The following is an 18,969-nucleotide window of genomic DNA, read 5'->3' on the forward strand; positions in this document are numbered from 1 at the left end:
CGCTTCTGGAGGGGGGTGTGTCAGGGATGCCCCATGTCCGGTCAGTTATACGCCGTTTGTGTGGAGCCATTCCTGCGCCTCTTGCGGAAGAGGTTGACGGGACTGGCTCTGCAAGGGCCGGGCGTGGAGGTGGTCCTCTCGGCTTATGCCGATGACGTGCTCCTCATGGTCACGGATCCCGCTGACTTGCGGAGGATGCGGGAATGCCAGCAGATTTACTCGGACGCATCCTCCACCAAGATCAACTGGGAAAAATGTTCCGGACTCCTGGTGGGTCAGTGACGGGTGGACTCCCTGCCGGAGGAGTTCAGGCCTTTTGCCTGGAGCACCACGCACCTCCTCTATTTGGGAGTCTACCTTAGCCCTGCCGAGGACACCTGGCCGGCGAATTGGCAAGAGCTGGAGGCCAAAGTCACCGCTCGCCTAGGACGTTGGACAGGACTGCTCCGAGTGTTGTCCTACAGGGGTCGAGCGCTGGTCATAAACCAGCTGGTGGCCGCCCTGTTGTGGTACCGGTTGGTCACTTTGATCCCTCCCCCTGCGTTTGTCGCCAAGATTCAGTAGAAGCTCATCGACTTCACAGAATCACAGAAACCCCACAGTGCAGATAGAGGCCATTTCGGCCCATCGAGTCTGCACCGACACATATCCCACCCGATTCCCGTAACCCCTACACCAACACATATCCCACCCTATCCCTGTAACCCCATGTATTTAATCCCCCTAACACTAAGGGTCAATTTATCATAGCCAATCAACCTAACCCGCATATCTTTGGACTGTGGGAGGAAACCGGAGCACCCGGAGAAAACCCACGCAAACACGGGGAGAATGTCTGTGTGGAGTTTGCACAGTCACCCGAGGCCGGATTTGAACCCGGGTCCCTGGTGCTGTGAGGCAACAGTGCTAACCACTATGCTACCGTGACAAAAGGAAGCACTGGGTCTCTGCCGCGGTTCTGTTTCTCCCGCTTAGGGAGGGTGGTCAGGCGCTGGTGTGCCTTCGCACCCAGGCTGCGACTTTCCGTCTTCAGACGCTGCAGAGATACCTGTATGTCGAGAATCCTCCGAGATGGTGTGCGCTGGCGACGTTTTTCTTCCGCCAGCTGCACGGCCTCAATTACGACACGCAGCTCCTGTTTGCGAAAGTGGGCAGCAGGCGTGCCGGCCTGCGGGAGCTGCCTGTCTTCTACCAGGAACTACTATGGGTTTGGAACTACGTCGCTTCCAGGCGGAGCTCTCCCCTGTCAGGAGCGGCGGCTCTCCTTCGGGAGCCGCTGCTCAGGAATCCGCACCTCCACGAACACGGGTTCGGGCGGCTGGCGGAGGGTAGGGCTGTGGCTGGCAAGGTGACCAGAGTCGGGGACCTGCTCGATGGCGGAGGAGCGGGCTGGATGGCACCGGAGGAGCTGGCGCGGCGCCTGTCCTGGGCCAACGTCCGGCTCGCGGTCGAAACCATCGATTCGGTAAAAGCGGCACTGGGCCCCGACTCCACTAGGTGTATTGAGGCGGCTCAAGCACGTGGGGCGATCCCGTCCGAGCTTACCCCCATTCGGACGGAATTCCTCATCGGCGCCCGGCCCTGAAACTCCCCTTGGGAACCGGCGCCTCACAACTTGAGCCGTCTCGAGGAAATACCCTCCGTGCCTTTTCATTCCGCACGGAGGGGTTTCCTGTACGGGTTGCTCCTGCACACTCTCCACTTCGCCATCTTCGTCTGCCGTCCGGACACGCCTTGGCGTGGCGTCTTGCTGACCGGCGGTGGCGGAGGTCCCCAATGGAGGGCTCTCTACGCGGGAGTCCTCCCTTGTTCCATCGGGGACTTGGCCTGGAGGGTGTTGCACGGAGCGGTCCCGTGCAATAAGGTTTTAAGTAGGTTCACGGACTCCCAGGCTGCCTGCATTTTTTGCGGCCTGGAGGAGTCCGTGTTTCACATTTATATAGAGTGTGAGGTTGCAGCCCCTCTTTCACTACTTGAAGGGGCTGCTCCTCGATTTTTGGTTGCACTTGAGTCCCACGCTCTTGATCTACGGTCACCCGGTGCGGAGGGGAGCGGACAGGTTGGCGGACCTCCTTGTGGGCCTGCTCCTGGGCCTGGCTGAAAGAGCCATCAATTGGTCCAGGCAGCGGGCGGTCGAGGGGGTCGTCCAGCCGGATTGCCTGCCTCTCTTCCGCGGCCATGTTTGCGCCCGGGTGGCCCTGGAGATGGAGCACGTGGTGTCCGCCGGTGCGCTTGAGTATTTCCGTGACCGGTGGGCGCCACGGGGACTGGAGTGCATCATCAACCCGGAAAACCACATTTTAATTTGATTTGTTAAGTTTTAGTTGAACTTTTGTTTACAGTCAATTTGGTTTTTTTTTTGGTACAAAAGAGTTACCCTCTGTTCAGTAAATACCTGTTATTATTGTTCTCCTGCAGTCCGTGTATTATTGATACTCGGACACTACACCCAGTAACTCCAGTTTTTATTGGAGCACTTTCTACTTTCCCCTGGGAGCCCTGATCATTGTTACAGACTCGTCTGAAATACTCCCTTCCCCTTCTATTCTTTTTATATTAGACATTTATCAGCTCCTCCTAACACTTTCAATACTTTACCCCAACAGTTATATTTTTCTCTCTTCCCATTGCCTTCAAACAAAAATATAGAAAAAAACCACAATTAGAAATTAAAGCTTTGTTACGGGAATGACAAACTGAAGGCCGGAGATGAAAAGTGGAAGAAAAAGTCACAGAATGAAAAAGAACAAATGGATTGAGAAGACACAAACACAAGATAGATTTCTTAGCACTACACAGCCAGATACTCCAACAGGGCAAAATCACACTTAGCTCTCAGTTAATACTGGCTGAAAAACATCCACTAATGATTTCAACAAGAAAATAAAAGCTAGGCTACTGGAGGTGTTACCTCAGTATAATTCTATTTGAGAAAATGAGAATAAACTCTTCAGTATTGTATATGAAAATAAGACCCAAAGATAGCCTGATAATAACAGAGCAGAAACCCTTGCAACAAATCTGTGGCAAAAGGAAGCTGGATTGATCAGTGTAATAAGTGAAATCAGTGAAACTAATGAAAACTTGGGCATTTCTGCAGTAATATCGCTGTTAAATACCCCATTTATTGTTAAGCCTTGTTGGAATAGGTATAATTGGGGTTTTAACAGCGTACTGATGGGTAAGCAACTGTTCTGGCGCTGAAAACTGATTTTTATATTTGTGGAGTGTCTAATTTCTCCATTATAATAAAAATTACAATTTAAAAAAAACTTTAAATTTTTTAAAGTTTGTTCTTGATATTTCAGCTTCTACCTTATTCCCATTTGAGAGTCCTAATGTTTATTTCATTCTCTGTAACATTTTTAAATAGTCCGGATAAAAGCTGCTTCTCATTTCCTGGTTTCCTGTCTGTGAGACTTCTGCAATGTGATTGGCTGCTTAGACAGCTTGTTGACGTCACTGCAGCATCACACTAGGAATTCCCATTACAGAGCACTGCAATGAAGTGAACAAAAAAGGCAAACTTCTCGCTACAGAGATTGCAAGATCTCTGTGGGAAGCTGTCTTTGGGGCCAACGGCGAGAGTCTTTGCTTCACTGCTGACCGCAAATTACCGGCCAATAAGTTCAAATGCAATGCTGTGACGCAAGTGAATTTGCAACTGGAAAATTCACACAGGTGTATGCTATACAGTGCAGTTTACAGTAACTGGGTTGAGACTGACCAAACTCATTTAAGGACCTTTACAGTTTCGGCAAAAGAGATTTCCATACCATCTGTGTGAGCCAGGTTGCGCAAACAGGTGTCAGAGAAAGGCCAGTGTCAAATCCACAATACCCACGTCTTCTATATTACACCAATGTAATAACATGTTCCGGTTCGGACAAAGGGTCATAGACCTAAAACGTTACCCGACCTTCTCTCCTTAGATGGTGCCTGACCTGCTAACTGTTTCCAATATGTTGTTTTTATTTCTTATTTCCAGTATCTGCAGTATTTTGCTTTTTGCTCAGTTTGGAATATCTATGGAAACCCCAACCTTCAGGAGGTGCCTAATGACACAAACCCCAGTTCTATCCATTCCTACCAGTTCAAAATGTATTTTTTCTCCCTAATTGCACTTCATTTTAGTTATTTTGGTAGCATTCTTGATTTTGTTTTGAAACTTGACTTTTCAACTGAAGGTTTTTTTTGATTTGGTTTGCAATCTAGTATTGTCTTTTTAAAAAATATATAAAGCCCAATAGAAATTCATGTTAAAATATTCTTTAGGGCTTTTTCTGCACTTGTCAATTAGTAAACAGTCAGAGTTCAGACCACCAGTGTAAACATGTAGGAATATGTGAGTGTACGCGTGTGCATACAAACATTTCAGTAGAGGAATCTCAGAAAACAGTTGTAAAATGTTCTTAGTTAATGTTGGTAAATTGTTCCTTAGTCGGCAACTTGAAAATGTTTTTAAAAAATGTATTTGTACTTCTGTCCTTAGGCTGTTGACCACACTCCGTTCAAATGAGTGAAGAGACAGGCAAACTGTCCCAGGCTTCTGTCAAGGTCACTCTAAGGCAGCCGTTGTCTTTAAGTGGCTCAGGGTGATGCACACGTTGGGCTGGATTTCAGTGGTTGGAGTCGTGTAATCTGCATTTCGTGTTATCCACACGAATGTAAATCAATGTGGGAGACTGAAGCAAATTTAACTTAATTGCCCAATTGAGTTCCAACGTGTGGGAACTCTTGGCAAATGACTTTTTCCATTCTGAAAGTCGCCTCCGATGATGTCATCATTGCTGCTGCATTTAAGGTCCACAGCAAGCCTTGCTTCTTCTTCAGACTGCCAACCTTTTGGCCTTTGGTGTGGGAGGGACCTGAAGGCACCATGAGCAGCGGGAGAGCTAAGTCTGATCCCAGATTCAATGATGTGGCCCTGCAGGCATTAGTTGATGGAGCTAGAACACATAAGGAGGTGCTCTTCTCTTCTACAGGGAGGAAGAAGCCTCCCCAGCAGACCAAGGCCATGTGGATACAGGTGGCAGAGGAGGTCAACTCCTTAGTGGGCGTAGTCTATAGGCCTCCGAACAGTGGTAACTCTGTTGGACGGAGTATTAATCAGGAAATAGTTGAGGCTTGTAATAAGGGAACATCTATAATTATGGGGGATTTTAACTATCATATTAATTAGACAAATCAAATTGGGCAGGGCTGCCTTGAGGATGAGTTCATTGAGTGTATTAGGGATGGGTATCTTGAGCAGTATGTAACTGAACCAACCAGGGGGCAAGCAACCTTAGATCTGGTCCTGTGTAACGAGACAGGATTAATTAAAAATATCCTAGTAAAGGATCCCCTTGGAATGAGTGACCATAACATGGTTGAATTCCATATTCAATTAGAGGGTGAGAAGGTTGGATCTCAAACAAGCGTGCTAAGCTTGAATAAAGGAGACAATGAAGGTATGAGAGCGGAATTGAGTATAGTGGATTGGGAAAATAGATTAAAGGGTAAGACGATACATGATCAGTGGTGTACATTTAAGGAGTTATTTTACAACTTCCAAAAAAAAAATATTCCACTGAGAAGAAAAGGGTGTAAAAGAAAAGACAGCCATTTGTGGCTAAGTATTCGACTAAAAACAAGGGCATATAAGGTAGCCAAATCTAGTGGGAGGATAGAGGATTGGGAAAACTTTAAAAGACAGCAAAAAATAACAAAAAGATTGATTAAGAAAGGGAAGATAGATTATGAAAGTAAATTAGCAAAAAATATAAAAACAGATAGTAAGAGTTTTTATAGTTATATAAAAAGAAAAAGGGTGGCTAAAGTTAATGTTGGTCCCTTAGAGGATGAGACCGGGAAATTAATGGTGGGAAATTTGGAGATGGCAAAAACACTGAATGAATATTTTGTATCAGTCTTTACAGTAGAAGACACTAAGAATATTCCAACACTGGACAAACAGGGGGCTAAAGGGGGGGAGGAGCTAAACATGATCAAAATCACTAAGGAAGTGGTACTCGGTAAAATAATGGGACTCAATGCGGATAAATCACCTGGACCTGATGGCTTACATCCTAGGGTCTTGAGGGAAGTGGCGGTAGGGATTGTGGATGCATTGGTAATAATTTTCCAAAACTCCCTGGACTCGGCAAAGGTCCCAGCAGACTGGAAAACTGTTAATGTAACACCCTTATTTAAAAAGGGCAGTAGACAGAAGGCTGGAAACTATAGACCGGTTAGCCTAACATCTGTGGTAGGTAAAATTTTGGAGTCCATTATTAAGGAGACAGTAACAGGACATTTGGACAATCATAATTTAATAGGACAAAGTCAGCATGGTTTTATGAAGGGGAAGTCATGTTTGACAAATTTGCTGGAGTTCTTTGAGGAAGTAACATATAGGGTGGATAAAGGGGAACCAGTGGACGTAGTGTATTTAGACTTCCAAAAGGCATTTGACAAGGTGCCACACAAAAGGTTATTGCTCAAGATAAAAAATCACGGGATTGGGGGTAATATTCTGGCATGGATAGAGGATTGGCTATCTAACAGAAGGCAGAGAGTTGGGATAAATGGTTCATTCTCAGACTGGCAATCAGTAACTAGTGGTGTTCCGCAGGGGTCAGTGCTGGGTCCCCAACTCTTTACAATCTATATTAACGATTTGGAGGAGGGGACCGAGTGTAACATATCAAAGTTTGCAGATGATACTAAGGTGAGAGGGAAAGTAGTGAGTGAGGAGGACGTAAAAAACCTGCAAGGGGACATAGACAGGCTAATTAAGTGGGCAGAGATTTGGCAGATGGAATACAATACTGGAAAGTGTGAGGTTATGCACTTTGGCAGGAAAAATCGTAGAGCAAGTTATTATCTTAATGACAAGAAACTGGAAAGTACTGAAGTACAAAGGGATCTGGGGTCCTGGTGCATGAAACTCAAAAGGTTAGTATGCAGGTGCAGCAAGTGATTAAGAAGGCCAATGGAATGTTGGCTTTCATTGCTAGGGGGATAGAATATAAAAATAGGGAGGTATTGCTTCAGTTGTACAAGGTATTGGTGAGACCGCACCTGGAATACTGCGTACAGTTTTGGTGTCCATACTTAAGAAAGGACATACTTGCTCTCGAGTCAGTACAAAGAAGGTTCACTCGGTTAATCCCGGGGATGAGGGGATGGACATATGAGGAGAGGTTGAGTAGATTGGGACTCTACTCATTGGAGTTCAGAAGAATGAGAGGCGATCTTATTGAAACATATAAGATTGTGAAGGGGTTGGATCGGGTGGATGCGGGGAGGATGTTCCCGATGATGGGTGAAACTAGAACTAGGGGGCATAGTCTTAGAATAAGGGGCTGCTCTTTCAAAACTGAGATGAGGAAGAACTACTTCACTCAGAGGGTGGTAGGTCCATGGAATATGCTGCCCAAAAAGCTGTAGAAGCTACATCATTACATAAATTTAAAACAGAAATAGACAGTTTCCTAGAAGTAAAGGGAATTAAAGGTTACGGGGAGCGGGCAGGAATTTGGACAGGAGTCTAGGTTTGGATCGGTCATGGCCCTGTGGGTAGCGGAGCGGGCCCAGGGGCCGTGTAGCCTGATCCTGCTCCTATTTTGTGTGTTTAATTCTGTTAGATTCAGGAGATGGTTCTGTGATAGTGGATTGGCGGTTCGGATCAGATCAGCCATGATCTTATTGAATGGCGGAGCAGGCTCGAGGGGCCAATTGGCCTACTCCTGCTCCTATTTCTTATGTTCTTAGCAATGACCCACAGAACCTAGATACAGTCTAGGAAGAGGTTTCATGACCTTCAGCGCACTGGAAAAGTGAGTATGAATTTCCCATCACTCTCAATCTGATCCCCATTGCCTTTCCTCACCAGCACTCAGCTTTAGCAATCGCTTCCTCCACATCCCACTTGACACTGACATCCATGCACCCTTACCCATTCCCTTTATGCTCACATTCACCTAACTATTTGATTATGCAGCCCTCACACTCCCTATCACTGTGATGCTATGCAGATAACTGACAACACACAGGCCCTTGGTCTTGCCACCTCACTCCATCTTTGTCTCCTTCTAAGTATCTATGCTATGGAATCTCTACACTTACTCTTTCATTCTCACTCAACCTCCACTTGTCTCCCTCATTGCAGGAAAAGAGAGCTCACACAATAAAAGAGAAAGAGCGAGGACAGGAGGAGGGCTACCCTCACTAGCCCACCTCACCCCTTGGGAGGAGGCGGTCCTGGAAATCGTTGGAGTTGAGCAAGATGCGCAAGTGGGGGACGGACAGACGGGTGCAACACAGCAAGCTGGTGACAGAATAGTTTACCATCTCTCTAATTGACATTGCATGAGTCGCTGATAATGATTCTGATGCTCTAACAGATGGACTTATGAGCATCTGCAATATGCATGTAACCTTGGCATCACATCTCTGACTCCTTTACTCCACCACAGGACCATCGCAAGCAGCCGTCCCCACTAGCTAGGAGGAACAGCCTGAGCAGCCAGACTGCTCAGAGGAAGCTGCAACCTCTGAGGGCGCAGTGTCAGTAGAATTCAGTGCACCCAGCACCAGCGCAGACACTCACTCGGTGGGACCTTTGGGACATAGATTAGTGTTGTCACCTGGTGTATCACAACTCACAAGTAAGCATCAGCAGATTGTGGAGACAGGGACAGCAGTGGAGAGTCCTAGTCAGAGGGCGCAGGACTCTGCCAGCTCGGCTCAGCTGTATGTCGACCCTCTGCCTCTGGGTCCATCCATAAGATCAGCGGTGCTGGATCACCAGGAACAGATGCAGGAGTCTCTGGCAGGTTTTGTCTCCAGGGTCGCTGTGAGTGTGAAGCGAATGGAGGAGTCCATAGCGAACATGAGCAGAGTCTTTGTGGAGTCATTGGCGCATGAATGTATCACCATGGAAAGGATGGCACCCTCCGTCGAAAGGATGGCTACAGTAGATGAGAGGATGGCTGCGGCCATGGAGGAGATAAGTTGCCAGAGTGCAGAAAACATGGTGAGTGCTCAGAATAGAATGACATCTCTGGAGGAGCGATGGTCATCTATTGAACAGAGAAACCAGACCTTCATGGAAGTCCTTCTGAGTAGGACTGCCAGTGCAGATACGGGTCCCCATGGCCCCCCTGATGTGCAGCAAGGTGCTCTCAAGCCACTTGCAGGCACTGAGGGGGACCTGACCCATGAGAGGGAAGTTGGTGGCAGACATCAAGGAAGTGGGGGCTCCCCTCGAAGCGCTCACACTTCCATGCCATTGCAGAGCCCTTGGTCAGAGCCCCACCAGAGTCCACACCCAACTGAGATTGGCTTCTCAAACCCTGCACAGGAGCAGCAGACTGTGGCATAGTGGTTAGCACTGTTGCCTCACAGCACCAGGGACCCGGGTTCAAATCCGGCCTCAGGTGACTGTCTGTGTGGAGTTTGCACATTCTCCCCGTGTTTGCGTGGGTTTCCTCCGGGTGCTCCGGTTTCCTCCCACAGTCCAAAGATGTGCGGGTTAGGTTGATTGGCCATGATAAAAATTGGCCCTTAGTGTTAGGGGGGATTAAATACGTGGGGTTACGGGGATAGGGCTTGGGTGGGATGGCTGTCGGTGTAGGGACTGGGTGCTAGAGTTTGGATGATCAGCCATGATCTCGTTGAATGGCGGAGCAGGCTTGAAGGGCCGAACGGCCTACTCCTGCTCCTATCTTCTATGTTTCTATGAGCCCTCACAGGCTCGCAACCCCAAAGGACGCCCGCCAAAGGTTTCGAGACAGGAGCAGCAGGAAAGTGAGCAACGGGCCTCCACATCTGCTGAAGCCACAGGGGAAGCACCACGTAGGAGTAAGAGAAAGATAGTCACAAGGGTAGTCACTTGGGTGAAATTTGATGGATTGTTAGAAAAAGCCATCAGATTAATAATGTTAAAAATTCTGATGGCTACTGCTGTAGTTGTGGCATGTGTCATTTCGCAAATGAGACTTTCACATTGAGGGCTTAGGATAACTTGCAATTGTCAGTATGCTGGTCAAATAGCTAGGAATCCGCAGGGTCTTTCTTGGCCATTGTCGATGCTCAGGTAAGAAGCTGCGAGGCAATAGTGCTTGATCAGCTAGGCTAAGCAAATCTGGCCAGGATGAGTGCGTTCCTTGCATCCCGGGCAGCAATGTTCTCACGTAATGCTGCCGTTGGTTGATGGGCCTCTGCAGGATGTTCGTTTTTGCTTTCCTCCTCCTCATCATCTGAGGAGGATATGTGAGGAGCCACTTGGTCCACGAGAATCTGCAAGCTACGACGCTGTGCCATGTTGTGAAGTGCACAGCAAACCATGATGATTCTGGAGACCCTGGCTGCTGAGTACTGCAGGGCTCCACCAGATCTATCCAGGCATCTGAAGTGCATCTTCAGCAAACTGATGGTTTGCTCGATTATGGCTCTGGTGGACATGTGGCTGGAGTTGTAGCTCTCCCCTGCTTCATTGGATGGTAACCTCAACAGCGTCATTAGCCACATCCTCAGGGGATAGCCCTTGTCTCCAAGTAGCCATCCGTTAAGTTGGTCTGGCGGACTGAATAGGGGAGGCACACTAGACTGGCGCAGTATGAAGGAATCATGGCAACTGCCAGGGTACATGGCACAAACATGCAAAATTTCATTCTTGTGGTCACACACCAGCTGAACGTTAAGGGAGTGGAAGCCCTTGCGGTTGACAAAAATACCTGGATTGCGATGGGGTGCCTTAAGGGCTATATGTGTGCAGTCAACGATGCACTGCACCCTTGGAAAGCCTGCCAGATTAGCTAATCCAACCGCTCGTGCCTTAACACTAGCTTGATCCTTGGTAAAATGGATGTGATTGTGTGCGATGGCAAAGAGGGCATCGGTTACCTGCGTGATGCAAGTGTATGCGGCCGCCTGGGAGATGCGGCTGATGTCTGCTGCTGATCCCTGCAATGAGCCCGAGGCAAAAAAGTTGAGTGCGGTGGTGACTTTGACGGCCACTGGTAAGGCTTGTCCACCTGGTCCTCTGGGCTGCAGGTATTGTTGTAGCATTGCGCAGATGTCACTCACTACCTCTCACAAAAGTCGGAGCCACCTTTGGTACTGCTGCTCACTCATGTTGAGGTAGCTGACCCGGTGTCTGTAGACCCTGTTTGGGGGGTATCTCCTGCGCCAACGGGCCTCCATGCGCTGGTCCCTTCTGGCCTGTGCAGCTTCAAGTGGGTGAGCAGCAGCCTGGCGCTCCTGTTGCTGCTGCTGTTCCTGGTTCTGGTGGTAGCGCGGCTGGTGCTTGAGCTCCTCTAATGCCCAGAAGTGAAGGAAATAAATGACTCCTATGCCTCTGGTATATGCCTCAGTTGAGGAAGTGCTCAGCGAAGGTGACGAGAGTGGTTTCCCAGGAGGTCACACTGGAGATGGGTGTCAGGCTCCAAACTTCCACAGCTGTGGTTAAGCCTTCTAAAAGTTCCCCAGACCTGAGACAACAAAGTCCTGCCACCTGCAAATGATGGCTGATCAAATCTCCTCTTTAATGGTTGACCTGCAGCTGATAGTCAGCAATCCAATTGTGCTCCCGCCAGGTTTCACCGGCGTGTTTCACGTGGGAAAAGGGTTAAAATTGCAAAGGCCTTTCAAAATGCCATCATAGAGGCAATTTAGTGCTTGTTAAGGGCCTTAACGGCCTATCCCGCCTCTTGGAAGCAGGACGGAGACGGGACCATTAGACACGAATGAATTAAAATTGCTCGGAGGCAGGGATGATCCCGCCTGCCAGTTTTTGCGATTTTAACCCCCCACACGCCTCCAATCCTGGCTCAATGAAAATCCTGCCCATAGCGTACAGTAAATACAAACGCACATTTCAATTCTAATGGTGCAGGCATTCCTCTTAAAAATAATTCTTTCATAAGACAGCTGACAGTTTGCCATTTGATTGGGAAACACACTTATCTGTAACCATGTAGAAAATGCTATTTTTTTCTCTCTTTAGCATTAGATAACATGATTGATTGCAGATGACTGGTTGTTACTGGGCAACTATGAGAAAAAGATCAATGTCTCCTTAATTCACTAGGCAATTATAAAATAACTTTGCTTCTGAGTAAAACTTCTTAGAAGGACAATCCAATAAATGCTTATTGTGCTTCTACCAAATCTGCACTGAAAATAGATAATTGTGTAGGATGCTTAGATCACCCATAATAGCTTCAGTCACACAAAGGCTCTTGGGAGGTAACAAAAGGTTATTTGGGTACAATGTTTCCAATTATGCATCTATTTAAAGAAAATGCTAACAAATATTGAAGTGATTAATATATTATTGCATCCCCAAATTTGATTTATGGTCTGTGCTGAGATCCCCAACACAGAAGCATGGAGGCTAATTGGAGTGCTATAATTAGCACCAGCTTGAGGCAAAATAAATCAGCCAGGCCTCCTACTCTCCATGGGTCCCACTGGATAATGTGCACATCTGGATATTAGGTGCAATCATGGTCAATTGTGGTGCCTGCCACAGTTGAATAGAAAGACTTGCATTTCTTTAGCGCCTTTCACAACCACCGGATGCCCCAAAGCGCTTTACAGTCAATTAAGTACTTTTGAAGTGTAGTCACTGTTGCAGTGTAAGAAATGTAGAATAGTCTGCCAACAATCAAGAATTGCATGTGAAGAATGGCCATTGTGAGGGGTAGAAATGTGCTGTTGGTCCCAAATGGAATCATAATCTAGCAAAAGCCAGTGCTGCAGAAGTGTAAGGGAGAAAGGGGGAAAAAACGCAGCGCCGCGTGGCGCTATCGGCTACTGCTCACCTCCCGCTGAATTGCGTGGGAGGAGTTAGCGGCGCTGTGCCCAGGTGCTAGGGGCTTTGCACCCTGTTAGCACATCCCCAGGGGTGCTAACAGGAGGTGCAACGCAGCCCAATTTCTCCCCCAGGAATGGCCCAGAAATTCGGGTCTCCACAGGTGAGTACACACGGGGTACTCACCTGTGGGCCCGATGGAAGTGACGGTTTCCTGCATGCACTGCGCATGCGCGGGAAACCGGCACTTCCGTTCCTCTGAACGAAGAGGTTCAGAGGTCGAACGCGTGCGCAGGGGAGGCTGCGCGTGCGCATCAAACTTAGGTTTTCCCGGGAGGGTAAGCCTGCAGAATTTACACATTTAAAAAGCCGGCGTAAGGCCTGCTTTTTACAAGGTAAGTGGTGAATTAATTAAAATTAAAACATTTTTTCCACAGGTTTATTATTTTTAAATACTTTAAAGCAAGGTAAGTTTATTTTTAGCCCCATTAGAATATAAAATTATTTTTTTCAAAAATTTAAGTTGTTTAAAATAGTTACTTAATGTAATTTATATTTTATTTAAAAAATGTGATGGTTTTTTAAAAATGTATTTGAAGGTTTAGTGCTATTTTGGGGCCGTAGTATTTATAAGTCTTGACAGCACTTCCTGTCAAGACTTATGAATGGAGCATTCCCTGCTCCGATTGGCTGCCCATGGCCCACGTGATCTCAGGGGACGCATCGAACTAACTGCGCCCTGGGATACGCAAGCACTGCGCGCCGGCAGCTGGACCAGGCCCCGGATCGGAATTCCACGGGGGCCCACAGCTCAACAGCCGGCGCACAAGCTAAGTGCAGGTCGGGGGCTTGCACCCGCGGGAAGCCCCCGACCCGAATTTTCTGGAGTCCCAAAACAAGACATCACAGTGAGGTAGAGATGAATACTTGTAGAATAAAACTAAGCAACATCTAGTTCACTGGTAGCCCTGGAAGCTATGCATGAGGCATCCCTTGCACTGTTATCTTTTGGAAAGGGGAATGAAATGTATTCCATTAATGGGAAATTTAAGTTTTTTTTCAGGGGGTTGGGTGAGGGAAGTGGGTTGGTAAAGGGGTTGCATTGGAATTTTAAAAAGTATTAAATTCGACATTTGAATAGGGGCGAGTCTTGAGAAAAAAAGCCTGTTCTGGGAAAATAAAAGTAGCTAGACAAATAAACTTTGCTAGAAAAATATACATTTACAGTTTGAGCTATTGAGGAATGTCTACTTTGTAATATATTGAAAGTATAAGTACAGTAGATCTAATTAAAACAATCACTATTGCAAATAGCAATGAATATATTATCCACATGTTGTAATGATAGGTTATACAGCTCTAACACATGGGCAAAATCTGTTTTTAAATTATGTACATTGCAGTTTAATCACCAATATGCTATCGTTTTGCATACTTCTGCAAATTGGCAGCAGGTGACATCTGAGTGCCCGCTCAGTTTTTCTGGGTGTATTGCAGTCTAAAGGGGCTACTGGAGGCCGCCAAAGAACATGCAAGTTTTTTTTCCCATTTATTTCAATGAGGAGCCAGGAGGAGCAGGAGTGCTTCTGGTTCCACAGAAATACTGCAGGCCACTGTCAGCCCTCGCTCGCTCCCCTTCAAATCTCCTTCCTCCTCCCCAGGACTTGCCTGCAGACCGATTTTGGGAATCCCCCAACCAGTGAGCTGCATCGTAATGCCCAATTGGCATTTCCACCTTGCCAGGATTATAGAAATAACCGCTGAGGCCCAATTTTGAGCAGGCCTGTTTTTGGGCATGTGTTTCATGGAGTTAATAAAATGTGAAAAAGTTTGCACTAAGGGGGGAAAGTAAAAGAATAGCACTAAGCTTCACAGGTAAAGTAATTCATAGGAGGGTTAAAATGGTGACTATTTTAATTGTATCTACAAATTTAATATATTACAATTATGATGCAAGGGATCTAAATTCTTATTTAAGTTTATATACTGTCATCACTTGGTGTCCAAACACATGTAGCACCCATGACTGGGTTATGATTGTCAATGGGTAACCTGGTTGATTTCTCCCCCACCCCCACCCCTTTAGCCTAAAAGCACTGAAGATAACTGCAGTGTCCCAACTGCTGCCCTCGCTGACATCAGCTCACTTAGCAGAGACCAGGAATCAAATCTGTGGTTTTTTGATCTGTATAACTGTGTGCAATGCCAGCTGGTGCCTTTCCCCACTAGGCTGTCAGGGGAGCTGCCTATTGCTATTTTCATATGCTGTTCACTTTAGATTTTGCTAGGCTACAACCAGCAGCAAAATACATTTGAATCCAGAAAATTTGCTTAGAAATCTTAAAGCCCATATTTAAAATGTTGTTACTGCTTCCATTTCTATGCCTTTTTCCCTGCCTATTGCAGCATGAATGTATAGACAAGAGATAATGTGTGGACTCAACACAGTGAGTGCAACTTGAAAAACAAATATGAAGCAGGATTCAAACTACAGCTTAAAACAAGGTTTGCAATGACAATACACCTGGTTAATAGCCAATTAAAAAGGTTATATATAAAAATAGGAATAAAACCCAGATTCAGTAACATTTTTGACTTCTTTAATAGTTTCCAATTGTTGGACTGATACATGGATTATTCAGACAGATCTTTCTACAGTACTCCAACTAATACTGGACATTTCCAAAACTAATTTCCATGATGTAGTATTTACCTTGCAGCAGAATACTGATTTGGAACAGTAAAGCACCATTTTTGTTTTTTGCTCTGAAACAGTGGAAGAATTTACAGTTACCTTCCATTGATTTAGGCTCTGTTTAACCACAACCTGATTTGTCCATCTTGCAGGTCACAGTCGGTGGTAGAACCAGGTGTGCTGAAGCACGAAGACAGGGATGATGATAACACTCAGCCACTACTGGCTCTGGACTGAACTAAAGGCATCTCAGTGGTCACACAAACAATGGTAACTCCATGGCTGGATCCTCACTGATGCAAACATTAATGGAGCACTTGCTTAAATCAAGTCACATTCAGCTACGTGAAGTGTTTTTTTCATTTTTCTTAAAATGGCAAAATTCAAATCACCAGTCATCAGCTTTCTCGTCAGATCTGTCAGAAGTTTATTGAAGAGCGAGATCATTTAAAATAAGATACCTGAAGGATTTTGTATCTGCTGTAGGCGACCTGATAGTAACCTTGGCAGCATCATAGATATTGGTATTTGGCTAAGGAAGAGAGAAGGAAAGATTTCCATTAATGCAGAACTGTTTAGGTCTCAATAACAGGCATGTGATATTCAGACATATTTGTGCCTTTGTGTGGTACCCAGGAGAGGATTTGTTTTTATAGTTCAATATGAGATTGGAAAACTCAAAAACAAATAAGTTATGAATAGAAGGCAGGATGAAAATCCATTTATTAAAGTGCCAAAGATCCATACATCCATTCCTCTATTTATTTTCTGGATGAATATTCAAAATCCATCAATGCATTTTATTTCAGTAAGTGAAGCTAACTTTGCCAACCACAAAGCTGTTTATTTGAATGGGCAAATAAAGAAGAATTACTCAAGTTCTTTTGTGTTTTATTTTGGGAAAAGTCAAGGTTAGTGACTTATACAGCATTTTACAAAGTGTTTGTGTCCATTAATAGTTTACAGACATTCCTTCTGATGTAATGCTGGTTCTTGATATAAGAGCTGTATAAAAACCTAAAGCATAATTTATGTGAAAAGCATAAAAACTTTAATTTCAAAACTAACTATTTACAGTTGGGAATACACTGTTGAAATCTGTAACAATCAGTGGAGCTCCATTTTGTTCAAAGGGTATGAGGATTATACACTTAAAAAAAAAAGCATATTACAGTATTCCATTTATGCTAATACTAAAGGGTATATAAAACACAAGCAAAACCAAGCTGGGCTTTGTATAACTTAATAAGGGTGCCTCTGAAAGACATGACATGACTCGCTTATTTATAAAAATAACTCAACTTCTAGAACATGTACTATGAGGCTCCGTAAATGCACAGGTACATTAAAAATCATTGTCCCATTCTCTTAAAAACCACTTCAGTGAAGTATCAATCGACATGATACCAGTACTTAGAACACATACCCATAACACTCAGAGCAAATTCATTTTATCCAATGATACACAGTAGTATTGACTTTAGAATTAAAACCCCATCATGTCACTGACAGGATATAAAAAGAATTGCAGTGCAGAATCTGGTAGACTGAATCCACTCACTTTAGCAAGGCGAATTTGATATCAAAAAGAAAATGATAAACTATTCTAAAAAAAAAAGCCAAAATAAAATAAAATGCAATCAGTTTTCTATCTAAGAGAACAGGTTTTTAAATACCCTATTCCAAGTAGTCATTTGAAATAGAAGTGGATTGAAGCTTGACTTATTTTACAAACTGGCGTAAACTAGTATGAAATTCTTTCCACAATTGAGCTAGACATCTAATCATCTTTTGGCAGGATACACTAGATTAAAATTTATTTGAAGGCTGGGAGTAGGAGAGAAATGAAAGCAACCATGTTCTCAATGACAGCTCTCACTAAAAATGCATCATCTTATGATGACTCTAATGATCACCACCAGCCTGAGTCTCTTTAAACAGGAATGCACAATGTTTCAAAATGGAGAAAAAAATCAGATGGCTTTGAATATTGTTAAAATAACAATTTATCAAATGTTGCAGCATCTTTGAAGCCAGACACTATGTTTTTATTTATGGCTACAAGAAGGTTTTGTCATTTTATTTCTGTAACATATAAAACTAGATAGTCAAAAGAAAGGGAAAATAACTCAATCTCACTGAAGATTACTCCCTAGTTCTTTGATGCTCCTTTTTTGACTTTGCCCTGACTTAATCAACAGAAGTCCAATTAGTTCAGAATCAATGTCACTGGAATGCTAGGCACCATGTAGCTTTAGCCATCACTACAAACATATTAAATGCAGTGTAACAGAAAAGAGGAGAGTAAAACATGAAGCCGCAATACACAGATACCATAGTAATATAAAGTCGAGGAGCATTCAATTGCATTTGCATTAAAAAGGACTCCAGTAATATCAGCATGTATGTGATAAGACAGAAATAAAAGGCTCCTCCCCTCTGTGCAGCTAATCTAATTCCTTGGGCAGCTTGCAATCAGTAAATCTATCAAAACCAGCATCTACAGCATTAGTCTAACAGAATTATACTTTACACACTACAAAAAGTGAGATATTTAGATCACAGTATCTCCACACATTGTTATTAGATTAAGATATAGTTTCCCCACGATCTTCCTGTTCCCCAATGTACTGCTGCTTAGGTAAAAGAAATCATTAGGTCGTGTGACAAAACATCACAATGTGAATGCAAATTGCATTCTCCCATAGTCTGATGTAGGTTGCAATCCTCATCTCTCTGCAGGGACCTGACTGCTCCTTTAACTGCTTTGAGACAAAAATATCTTGGCTATGTGGTGGACTTGGTCCTCCAGGCCTTGCCCCTGCAAAGTAAAGTCTGTCATTTACACTTGGCACAATAAATTTGAACGTAAAAACATATGGTCATTTTATTGTAGATGTATTATGGCTGTCACAAGCCATCTGCATTTTGGCACTTTGCACAGATGTATCAGCTGTCTATTGGATGAATGTGCCTCTCACATTGGCATTTGTTCATTTCTGTCACACTAAAAAAAGTTCTCTGGCATCTGCAGCAGTTCGCATCTTATGGGAGTGCAATTTGGGTTTTTTCCACAGAATTAATATGTACAATTCTATACTCAAAGAATGACTTATTTTATGTTTAGTAAGCAACACCGATGGTGAGAAACTTACTCCATAACTACTTATATTATTTATGTTAATTTCAACTTTTTATTTGAACAGTGAGCGCTTGTGATGCTGCTGGGGAAATGACTTTGGACGAGTTACTAAGCGCAGTGTGGGGGAGCTAAGTATAAGCACAGATACATCTGTTAACTCAGGATGCTTCAGTGATCATGTCATTTCAACTCTGTGTATTAATCAATCTCGCTCACACTGTCAGGCTTAGTAACTTCTCAAAGGCAGCTCCCCCATTGAGGGCATCAGCATTCACTCTGTAAACAAAAAACAATTCAGAGAAATAGAGCAAAAAAGGGTTCTGTTGT

The 18,969-nt window shown here is 44.7% G+C and overlaps 2 protein-coding genes across 5 annotated transcripts in view; one reads left to right on the plus strand and one right to left on the minus strand.

Annotated features, from left to right (window-relative positions):
• The window catches only part of LOC147114917 (clavesin-1-like), a 169,266-nt gene extending 152,986 nt beyond the window's left edge, over positions 1 to 16,280 (plus strand). For all 3 annotated transcript variants that reach the window (XM_085993028.1, XM_085993027.1, XM_085993029.1), the window contains one exon: positions 15,653 to 16,280. In XM_085993028.1, coding sequence (XP_085849154.1) covers positions 15,653 to 15,737 — 85 coding nt within the window. In that variant the 3' untranslated portion in view covers positions 15,738 to 16,280. The remainder of the gene's footprint in view (positions 1 to 15,652) is intronic.
• unm_hu7910 (un-named hu7910) overlaps positions 15,963 to 18,969 on the minus strand; it is a 426,260-nt gene continuing 423,253 nt past the window's right edge. The window contains exon 37 of one of the 2 annotated variants that reach the window (XM_085993023.1): positions 15,963 to 16,032. The gene's annotated coding sequence lies outside the window, so the exon portion shown is untranslated. Of the gene's footprint in view, positions 16,033 to 16,374; positions 18,322 to 18,969 lie in introns of those variants that run through there. The other variant, XM_085993021.1, reaches the window with a different exon arrangement.

Source organism: Somniosus microcephalus, chromosome 7 (genome assembly GCF_052327205.1).
Source record: "Somniosus microcephalus isolate GS21.2 chromosome 7, FLI_Smic_1.0, whole genome shotgun sequence".
NCBI classification, from domain to species: Eukaryota; Metazoa; Chordata; class Chondrichthyes; order Squaliformes; family Somniosidae; genus Somniosus; species Somniosus microcephalus.